Source organism: Passer montanus, unplaced genomic scaffold (assembly GCF_014805655.1).
Source record: "Passer montanus isolate IOZ18808 unplaced genomic scaffold, ASM1480565v1 scaffold48, whole genome shotgun sequence".
NCBI lineage: Eukaryota > Metazoa > Chordata > Aves > Passeriformes > Passeridae > Passer > Passer montanus.
Genome location: NW_024369707.1, coordinates 229,649 through 240,562, shown reverse-complemented (window position 1 = coordinate 240,562; position 10,914 = coordinate 229,649). Strand labels below are relative to the sequence as shown.

General features: G+C 58.2%; 1 protein-coding gene across 1 annotated transcript; it reads right to left on the bottom strand.

Annotated features, from left to right (window-relative positions):
• Positions 1-8,204: 8,204 nt before the first annotated feature.
• HES1 (hes family bHLH transcription factor 1) lies at positions 8,205-10,176 on the bottom strand. The gene is made up of 4 exons (XM_039722418.1): positions 9,990-10,176; positions 9,805-9,900; positions 9,636-9,723; positions 8,205-8,919 (listed from the first exon to the last, which is right to left on the bottom strand). The coding sequence occupies exons 1-4, from the start codon at positions 10,095-10,097 to the stop codon at positions 8,435-8,437; spliced, it is 777 nt and encodes a 258-aa protein (XP_039578352.1). The 5' UTR covers positions 10,098-10,176; the 3' UTR covers positions 8,205-8,434.
• Positions 10,177-10,914: the final 738 nt, after the last annotated feature.

Genomic DNA, 10,914 nt, shown 5'->3' with positions numbered 1-10,914 from the left:
GCTTGGGGCTTGGCAGGGCTGCAGCTGTTGGTACTTCCCAGCCCACATGGTGAGGTGTCAGGGTGTCCCCATCAGTGTGTTGTGCTGACACCAGCCTCAGCTCTGCTGCCCTTCTCCCCACACTGCCCTCATGGGCTCTGCCTGGCCAGGTATTCACTCACTCATCTCTGGGGTCCCATGCAAAATTTCCTCAGCCACAGTGACCCCAGAGACCAACACCTGTGCCACCCCAGCACCCAGCAGCACACACACAGCTCCCTTGACCCCTGCCAGGGGCTAGATTGCCCCCTTCCTATATTTTTGGGGGGATGGAGCAGCTCTGGAGGGAGTACCCAGTTTGGGGGTGGATGGAAAATCTGTGCTCCTCTTCCCAGACATCCTGAGGCTGTGAAGGCTGGACAGTGAAGTGTCTGTGTGGTCCCTTCTGTGCAGGCAGAGCCCTGCCGAGGGCAGCTCCTCTCCCACACGCTCCTGCCGGTAGCTGGCTGTCTCCACACATCTTGCATCGCTTTGCTCAGCCCTGCTGCAGCTGCAGCCGAGCTCCTGCTGGGCTCTCACACTCAGGGTGGGGTTCCCCCTTCTCAAAAGCCTCCTGGCAATATCTGGCTGGAGGCAGGGACACCGTCAGGAGCAGTGCCCTGCAATGCTGGAGCCTGGCTCCGTTGTGCCTGAGCCCTTGGGGAAAGCTTTCTGTCACTCTGCCCAGGCTGCCCAGCGATTGCTGGCAGAAGATCTGGAAGCCTGTGCAGGGGCTGGCCTCCTGCTCATGAAGCCTGGAGGGGATGAGGGAGTGCCCAGCTGCCTCCCTGGTGCAGACAGACACATGGGGCCTGTGTCACAGGGCAGTCCCCACGGATGCTGGCGATCCCCTTGCCCTGAGGTGCATTGCCCTATTTTACATCCAGATGCTCTTGAAGCAAATGCATAAGCAAACCCCTTCTCCTTCTTGCCCATTGGGATGACACAGTTTCAGACCTTGGAAGGGGATTTAGCTCTTTTGTCTCTGGCCCTGTAAACCAGATGAGCATCAGCAAACTGCTGGCAATTACAGCCATCACAAATTTCTGCATCAGTGCCATAAACAAGCGGGAGGGGGAACCCAGAGCACAGCACCCTGAAGAGTAAGAGAAGACAAACAGGACTATGTTCCAAGGTTTAGATGAGGCTGCAGGCATCCCTAGAGCCCAGTGCACATGGTGCTCTCCTAACACCTTTGCTCAGTGGAACTTACCAGACTGTCTCAAGCCCCAAGGAAAGCCCTCCTGACCTTCCTGGGAAATGACTCCAGCAAGCAATAAACTGGCTCATGTTTACTTTGAGAGGGGTGTCTCGTCGGGCTTTAACACAAGAGGGACAGCTCTGAGCTGTGAGATGTGGCTGACAACAGAGCCATGGCTGGAGCAATCCGCAACCACCAGTGTGCTCATCAGAGACCCTGACTAACCACTCACCAGCACATGCATGGGACCACTGGGCCTGAACCTCCCCTGTGAAGGAAGGGAGGCCATGCACAGTCCATCCTGTCAGACCTTTTCCTGTCCTTTTTCACATGGGTGATGGTTAACCAGCTGCAACTACAGCGTGCTTCTCCAGACTGGCAAACACGGAGTGATAAGAGAGCCCCTCACCCCATGCAAGATCTGCAGTGGGGGTCACAATGAGAGAAGAGGGAGTGGTGACTGTGCTGTGGGCTGACCCAGCCTGGGAGGAGCTTCTCAAGAGGTTCTCTGTGACCCTCGTGCTCACCGTGACACTGGCTGAGCAAGCACAATGCAGCTCTCAGCCATGCCCCTCTCCCCTTTGCCTGATTTTGGGCTCTCATCCCACAGCCCTCATCCATTACTTCAGCCGTGGGTGGCCATGGTGGTCCAGCTCCTCATCCCTCTGAGGAGACACGACCCCACTCAGCCTGTGCCCGGCACCAGACCCGCCCTCAAACCTGTGGGGGCAGCACTGCAGGCAGGGGCTGCCCGCCCAGAGCTCTGCCCGCACGCAGCTGAGCCCAGCGGGGAAGGCAGCGAGCGCCAGCCCCGGCTGTGAGCACAAACATCTGCTGGGAGCCTGCTCAGAAACACCAGCCCAGGCTGTCCAGCTGCCAGCCTCTGTTTCGAAGCACAGTAAAAGCTGAAGGATGGCTGAAAGGAAGTGCCCCGTGGGAAGTACAGAGCTCTGTGCTGTGGGACACAGCAGCACTGATCCCACAGAGAGGAGCGAGGCTTGGCTGTGGGGAGCAAGGAAGTATCCATCAGGCCTGCTGGAGTCTTTGCTGTGAGACCCTTGTGCAGCTGATGGCCAATCAGAGCCCTCCCAAATGCAGAGCTAGGGATAAGTGCTCTGATTTCCCTGTGCATTCACCGTGCAGGGGACTGGTTTGGTTAGAAACACTGCTTACTGGAAGGATTTGTCCTGATGCATCATTATTCCAAAGCTCTCCCCTCCCTTCCAGGCTCACCATCTCCTCCAGCACCCACTGGGATGCAGCCCTGAGGGATGTCCTGGCCCCTCTTCCTCAGCCATGCAGGTCTCCACTATTGCTCGTTTGCACATTGCTGTCGAAGGCCTGAGTGCAATGGACCATTTGCTCTCCCCTGCCATAAACAGGATTCATGTCACTGCTGGAACAAAGGCAGGTTGTCTCCCAGGTCCAGACACAAGCCTGTTGCTGATGGAGGCAGGAATGAGGCTCAGCCTGATACTGCAGATGCAAAAAAGCCAAATGTTTCCCGAGCCTGGCAGGATCAGCCTGTGTTGGTCCTGCTTTATACCAGTCATAGCATCAGTGAGGATGCTGCTGGGGCCCAGTACACCTTCCCCTGTCTGGCAGATGCCCCATGTGTGTCAGCACTGCCAAATGAGATGGGGGTTTATCTGTGCCTGGGGTGCAGCAGGGCTGTGAGGGCCAGAGCCAGGCAAGACACGTAACTGAGGTTCAGCATGTGTCTGTATCCTGCTCCCCCTCTTGCTACAAACACTGTCCAGATTTCCAGCGTCAGAGGCAGAAACACCAGCCAGATTGTTTTATGGTTTCAAGAACTCATAATGTTTTCCAGAGAACAGAGGTACAGCCCATCTTCTGCAGTGGGACAAGCTGTGGGAGCCTCCAGTCATTGCTGACAGCCCTCTTTTTAAAGGGATATTCCTGTCTGAGCATTGAGGAGCCACTCTGGGGGTCACATTCACACCACCCTGCACTTTCACTGCTGGGACCAAAGCCCCTTTGCAGTGGGTGGCTCCACTGAGGCAATGGGTGCCCCTTTTGACTCCTTGCACATCCCACACACACACAGTCAGACAAGTTTCACTCCCTGACTCAACTCTGTGTTTACCATAACAGAGTCCAGACCTCTGGTTCCTAATTTAATCATGGTGCAGTGGCATGACAACAGGTCAAGCTGTGTGTTCCCAGGGAGAGACCTGAACACAGCAATCCCTGGGGTTTTATACCCTCACAATCTGTGCTGTATGTGCCCCTTGCTCAATGGTGTGATCTAGTCTGGGATCTTCTTGCTCTTCATTGGGTCCTGCACAGTCTCTGGGTGACTGGCCACCTCCCTGCTGGGCTGTGCCACAGGTCCCCATGTCCTCTGTTAGGCAAACAATTGGTGCCAGTTCACAGCTCCTGTTCTGCAGCTCCAGCCATTTCCCTGGAACAACCTGCAGCTTGCACACCAAGGTACCTGCATTAAGTATATTCCTCAACACTTCTGACCTCCTCAGCAGCTAGTAAAAGTTGCCAAAACAACAGAAAAAAAAAGGTCACCATTGGAAAGGCTCTTGCGAGGCACCTCAGTGCAGCCATATCCAGAGCAGCGTGTGCCATCCCAGCCCCAAGCAGGGAGCAGCCTGGGTCAGACAGGCTGTGTCTCCTTCGCAGGGCTGGGAGGACACAGAGAGAGACATGGCTCTGCAGGCAGTCACAGGGTGACCCAGCCCTGGCTCCCAGCCCCGGCTCACAGCCCACGAGCCACCTCATGTCTCAGTCCTGCAGTGAGGCTGAATCCCAGCCTCTGTTCCAGCAGCACTGCCCGAGCCACGCTGTTGTGCTGGCAGGCTCATTACAGCAGGCCTGCTTTTAATTAAGCAGGATGCTGCTTTTGTACAGCTGAACCCCTTGGGAGCTTGGGTACAGAGCCTTCACCCCTGCGGCTCCTGCTGCTCACCCCTGTGTGCAGGGCAGCAGGCGGGGGGAGCCGGGGCCAGGGACTTTGGGAGCACGTGCTGGGGCGGTGCGTCCCAGCCACACAGGATGTTGGCTGTGTCCCCAGGGTGACAGGGCATGGTGCAGTCTGTACCATGCCCTGTGGCGGGTGTTTGCTCTCTTGGGGCCAGAAGGCAAAGCCCAGGGCTCTTATCGCGCCAGGAAGATAAGGGTTAATGCCCCAGCAGTTGTGCTGAGCTGGCTTTATTGGCAATAAACCCCTTCTGGGAGCAGCTTCCTAATCATTACAGATTGCAGGTAGCCCTACCTCCAAGGCTGTCCTTCAGCAACAGCACCTCTGCCCTGCCCTGCTGCCCCTGCACTCCCCTTGGCAAACACACCAGGAGCAGGCCCCCTCCAACCCCACACCCCTTCAGTGCCACACAGCCCCGTCTATAGTGCTGGCACAAGGGACATGTGCCCCCAGCCTGCTGCCAGTGCTCAGTGTGGATGCTTGTGCAGGGCTGAGCAGGAACAGTCCAGAGGCTACAGCCTGTGTGGATCATATCCACAGCCCTTGGATACCTGAAAGACACTGCAATGGGGAGATGGTACCCCTGGGGCACAGCTCTTCTCGGGCAGAGATGTCAGAAACCACTCCTGCTGCAGGGGCTGGGAAGGGGATAAGATTGTCCCAGCCGTTCCCAGCACCAGCTGATCGCATGGCCACAAATGTTTAATAAATGGGAGTGGAGTCATTTGTCTGGGCTGATCCCCCCAGGAAGTCTGTGCTCCGCAAAACAAACCGGGCTTTTGTTTGACTTGTTTTAAGTTAAACACGTCACCCCTGTAAATCACAGGTCCCCTTCCCTGCCCCAGGGGCAGCAGCAGAGCGAAGGGGGCTGCTGGCCCAGAGGTGCTGGTGCAAGCCAGAGCCACGCGCTGGCAAGTCTGGTCCCACCACCAGGCTGTGTGTCTAACTGGAAGCCTTGGGGCTGGAGCATCCCAGCCCCCGGCACACAGCCACCGCAAGCTGGCCACGCAGCCCCCAGGCAGGTTTGCAGCGCTGCTCCCGGGGGACTCCGGTCCTGGCTCCCCCAGATCCCAACCCAGCTGCCAGGCTGCTTTTCCACCGCCCCACGCTCGCTGAGGGCCGGACGCCTGGATGCCAGCCCAAGGTCAGCGGCCGGCCGCGGGCGCTGGCAGGAGCGCGGCCGGTGCCGGGGCCGTGCCGCNNNCGCCTGCCAGCGGGGGCCGGGCGCGCTCGTGTGCGGCGGCAGCGGCGCGCTCCCTCCCGCGCTCCCCACACCGCTGGCAGCCCGCCACCGCGCCGGGGGTTCGCTCCTTTCTCACGACCTCTCAGGTTCCTGAGCTCATCTGGGAGCTATTCATTTCCTGCCAGAAAACAGCCTTGCCTGCTAAAAAAACCACCTTGGCCGCAGAGCGGCCCAGGGCTTGGTACGAGGGCTCTCCCGGCTTAAATCATAAAGCTCCGGCTGTCTGGCTGGAATCAAAGGCAGGGCGGGCGTGGGGGGGCGCGGGGGCCTGTGCCATATGGTAGCACTTAAGAGCCAAGGAGGAAGCAAGGAGGGGCTTTTGCACCGCTCACGAGGAGTGTGGGAAAAGTTAATTGACTTTAATGACAGGTTTCCCGGGACGGCAGCAGCAGCAGATGGAAGGGAGCTGCGGGGATGCGAGGGGCAGCCGGGGCTGCAAGCTCCGTGGTGGGTGGGGGGCAAGGCAGGGAGCTTGGAAGGCAGGAAAAGCCCCCTGCACACGGACCCCCGTGCAGGTGCACTGCAGGCAGGGACTGGAGCACTGCTCCTTCCAGCTCAGCACCTCGGGTCTGCAAACGCACCCAAAAGATTGTGGCAGATTGCTGACCAACCCAAGAATGGTCATGAGAGAGAAAGGCCTGCCTCCAGCCCTTCCCAGGATCCTCTCCACTGGCAGACAGGGCTCAGCAAGGTGCCCAGGGAAGCCAAGAGGAGCTGCATCCCATCTGGCAGCACTAAGTCCTGTCCCTTTTCCTACCTGTCCTGTACAGCCCCATTCAGGGTCACAGCTCAGCCCTGTACTTCCCTGGCACTCCTCCCTTACTCTTTCCTGCTCATCCCACAGCACCAGTTTAAAGGCATTTGCTGCACCTGAAGGAGAATTCCCACACACAATGATCCACAGACCCACAGCCTGCATTTGTCATCCCAATTTGTCACGGGCTCAGTGAACTGGCACCAAGAGCACGGCTCTTGGGAATTGCTCTGATCCCCTTAAAGCTCACAAACTCAAGCAGATCTCTCATGTCAACAGGCTGTGGGATAGAGTAAACAGAGAAAGCTTTGGAGAAACCGGCCCAAGCATGCCGTATCTGCTTTATACTAGGCTATTTAAACTCCATTAGCAAATAGGTTCATCTTGTCTTTCACTCCGGGATCTGCAGTATGTTCTCCATTAGCCTACAGCAGAGTCTCTTTTTTCTAATGTGCTTTCCAAACCAACTGCTTCAGCAGAAAGGGAAGACTGCTCATATGGAACAGCATTCACTCTTATAGGTGATGCATGACTGGTCTACATCAGCTCCACACAAGCCATCCAGCAGCAGGGGTTGGTCTGATGCAGTTCTGAGACAGGTCCTGTGAGCACTTCTCTGAACACAAGGTGGGCTCACTCCTACCCTCAGTACCTCCAGTGCAGAAAAGTGACACTCTGGCTGGTGGAAGGGAAAGAAAGCTCAGCCTGTACACAGCTGTCTTGGGACAACAAATCTGATATTCTCAAGCCTTGCACACAAAACCTGGCTGTGAGATGCCTCTGTGAGAGTGGCAATGCAGGCAGGCCAGCAAGATGTTCAAGAAAAGGGAAAGCTCATCCCAGGAAGATCAGGTCCTTTAAAAAAAGAAACAAAAACAAAAACCAAACTGCCACTGCCTATCCCAGGCACATACCAACCCCTTTCCCAGGATATATTTTCAGATCAGGTGAGTATGTTTCTTTACTAGGAGCAAAGCTGGGGAGTCAAACCCCAGCAGGTTTAAATCCATCTGGTCTCACTCTCCCCAGCTTTCATTTCCCCAGCACCTGGATACAAGTCAAGCACCTGGCTGATCCAGACAAAATCCAACAAGCTTTTGCAGCAGGATTTGGACAGAAACCCCAGTGGATCCTGGCACATCTTAAAGCTGTCCGCTCTGAGTTAGGACTTGTTAAGAAGGGCCATGCAAGCTGTAACCTGAGACTGCTGCTTGCCACTATCTATGGCTTGCATCTTGCCTGGAAACGGGGCATCCTCAAGTCACAGGGGTCAGCTGCAGCTCACGATTACAGAGTCCCTGCAGCCCCACATCACTCCCTCGACCACGTGTTTTCCATATAACAGCAGAGGAAATGCCCAACTCTATCAAAACCACATGCAAAGCATTAATCATCAAGCAGAGCTTGGCTGCTGCTCAGGGTCGGGAACAGCTCTGTGCTTTTAAGTCCAGGTGGAGGTGGTGCCCAGCGCCTGCTGCAGCCCGTCAGCCAGGAGACAGGAGCACTCGTGTCAGGCTTGTCCTGCGGAGAGCCACTGCTTTTGTAACTCGAGAAGCTGGCAGGCACTGCTCTCTCAATCAACTGACTGGAGTCACTTGCAATTTACACTACAGCCTGGGAAGCAGGCTCCCCCGGGTTCAGGGCAGGAGGCTCACCCGGGCAGCTCAATGTCTTGCTTTACCACACCAACTCCATCAGCCCGAGGTGCCAGAACAGAGCAGAGGTGAGTCCCACAGCACATTCACCAGCTCTGCAAATACAAGCTCCTTTTAACAAGTCTGATTAATTTAGCTGCTCCCAAAGAAGCAGTAATTACATCTGCCCCAGGGCAGGGAGAGGGGCCAGGTGATTTCACAAGACAGAGGGGACAGAGGGTCTGAATGACAGCTCCAGCCTGGCAAACAGGACAAGGCAGCCCTGGAGGAGCAAGATCCACAGGCAGCCAGGAACTGAGGTGTCTCCTATGCACACATGCCAGAGCTCAAATTTTCTCCAAAGGCCTTCCAAAATGGAAGGGAAACTTTTATTTTAAGAGCATTCAAAAAAAAAAAAAAAAAAAACCCAACCAAAAAACAAACCCCCAATCTTTGGCGTCACATAAGGAAAGGGAGAAAAGGAAGAAAAAAAGATCTCGTGTAAAACACGAAACACTGTCAAGGGAGTGCTATGGTACAAAGGCACAATCCAATATGAACATATAACCTATGTACAGCCGTGCCAGCAGCACGGGGTGCATTGCCAAGTCCAGTCCTGTGCCCACCACCCTCACCAGGGTCTCCAGACTGAGTCGGCCGTGCCGGGTGGCGGGCCTGGCGGCGAGGCAGCAGTGGCAGCTGTGGGCGGGCCACCGTACAAAGGCAGCACAGCTCCACCAGGAGCAAAGGCAGTGCTGGGGATGAGGAAGGCAAACTGCCCATCAGAGGCTGGCAGCAGCTGGAAGCCACCGTACACCTTGGCTGCATCGGCACCCGGCTTGCAGGGCATGCCCGGGAGCGGCCCCACGCCACTGCCTGGAGGGACCAGGGGGGGCCCAAAGGCTGCGGCTGGTGGCAACGGGGGCGGCGGGGGGGGCGCAGGGTAGTTCATGGTGTTGATCTGGGTCATGCAGCTGGCCAGGTGGCCCAGGAGCCGGGTGCGCACCTCGGTGTTGACGCCCTCGCAGGTGGAGAGGAACCGCGTCACCTCGTTCATGCACTCGCTGAAGCCCGCTCGGTACTTGCCCAGTACTGTGGGGTCTGTGCTCAGGGCAGCTGTGGGAGGAGAGAGCAACACAGCAGTCAGCAGGCTCCACAGGGAAGAGAGGTGCACAGCCCACCAGCACTGCATCCTATAGCCCCTCTGAGCTAGGAATCCAGATGGGGAAAGTGGCCCCTCTAGAAATATGTCTTGTGTTCCCAAGTACCAAGATTTCAGATGGACAGCAAAGCCCCTCTGCTACCAAGTCCACCAGCACCAGGGACCCAGGTGGGGAACAGATAAGTCCCAAGACTCTCCTTATGTCCCCATATACCAGAGACCCAGGTTGGAAACGCAGTCCCTCCGGTGGCTCTTGTGCCTCTCACACCCCCAGACAGACCCATGTGCAGAGCATAGCTCTGCTAGCAGAGGGAACTCAGGCTGCGACTGCAGCCCTCCAGCAGCAGAAATGCACAAACAACACAGTAACCTTCCCAGTATCTCCTTATTGGGGATACTAGCACAAAGCATTGTGCCCCTCACCACCTCCCAGTAGTAAGGATAGAGCACTGCATCCCCCATGAAAAAGGATCCAGGTGCGCAGCTGCTGGCACCAGGAATACAGGTACAGAACACGCTGCCCTCCCCTGCATCACTCCACGGGGATGCAGGTGAGAGCCTGGTGCTCCTGCTATCCTCTCCACAGCAGGCAGTGTGCGATGCCCCCCGCCCCGGGGCTGCAGGCAGCGCCACCCCAGGCCCCTGTCTGCCGCTCCCCCTCGGGACTCACCAGTCATCTGGGCCCGCTGGAGGCTCCGCAGGTGCTTGACGGTCATCTCCAGAATGTCGGCTTTCTCCAGCTTGGAATGCCGGGAGCTCTGCGGGAACAGGCGGGGCTCAGACCGGCCCGGCAGCGCCGATTGCCCCCGCACCCCCCGCCCCGACCCCCCGGCGCTTACATCCTTCTTGAGAGCGTCCAGGATGAGCGTCTTCAGCTGCCCTAGGCTCTCATTGATGCGCGCCCGCCGCCGCTTCTCCATGATGGGCTTGGAGGACTACAAGAGAGGCGACAGTCAGCGTCCGGCACGGCTCCGCACGGCGCTGCCCGTCCCGTCCCATCCCGTCCCGGCCCGGCCGCCCTTACCTTGCGATGCTCCGCCGCCGTCTTCGGCTTGTCGGGCGTCGCATTGACGCTGGCGGGGGTGGCGGCCACCGGCGAGGCGCTGCTCTTCTCCATCAGGTCGGCCGGCATGGTGCGCCGCCGGGAAGAGGCGCGGCGGCGGCAGCGGGGGCCGGGCCGTGCCGGGCCCTCCGGGGTGACGGCCGGGACGCGACGGGCCGGGCCCAGCTGTGCTGGCCGGAGCGCAGCCGCTGCGTGAGGGGGCTGCGGCGGGGCGCGCCGCGCGAGTGCGTCCTGCCGCGGTGCCCGCAGCATTGCCGCGGCCGCCCACATCTGCCCAGGCAACCCCAGTGTCCCCACGGCAGAGCGGGCCTGCCCCGGTGGCCCGGGTGTGCCCACGGCCGGGCGGGCAGTGCCGCGCGGGGCTGCCCCGCGGTGCCCCGGGGCGAGCGCGGGGCAGGCGCGGTGCGCGGTGGCACGCTCGGGGCCGGGGGCGCGGGCTGCCGTGCTCCTCTGCCCCGCTGGCACGCCGCGCTGGCGGCGCGGTGGTGCGTGCGCTGACATCGGGACACAGCCGAAACCGCAGCGAGGGAGGTGCCTGTCCCCCGGGCCTGGCCCGGCCGCCCTGCTGCCACCTCCGGCTGGTTTGGACAGTTTGTGGGTTACTTTAAAAAAAGAAGAAGAAAAAAAAAGTATTTTGCCTGGGGACTTGAATCCTTTTTTTTCTCCCCTCCGCTTGACTGACTTTCTCACACTCCTATTCCCATAGCCTGCCAGCTAGGCCTGAGTCATCCTGCCAAGAACTAGACCTGGCCTATTCAGAAATGTGCTCACTCGCTCTTTCTCTCTCTCTCTCTCTCTTTTTTTTTTTTGAGTATACACAGTAATGTTTTTCCACCTCCTCTTGTACCTGATCTGCACCTGTACAGGGCCAATCCCACACGTATCA

Bases quoted from the DNA above. Each gene is read 5' to 3' on its own strand.
- HES1 (XM_039722418.1), bottom strand. From the start codon at position 10,097: ATGCCGGCCGACCTGATGGAGAAGAGCAGCGCCTCGCCGGTGGCCGCC. The intron at 9,724-9,804 runs GTAAGCGCCGGG...CTGTTCCCGCAG, and splicing joins TGGACGCTCTCAAGAAGGAT to AGCTCCCGGCATTCCAAGCT. The intron at 8,920-9,635 runs GTGAGTCCCGAG...CTCCTCCCACAG, and splicing joins CCAGCGGGCCCAGATGACTG to CTGCCCTGAGCACAGACCCC.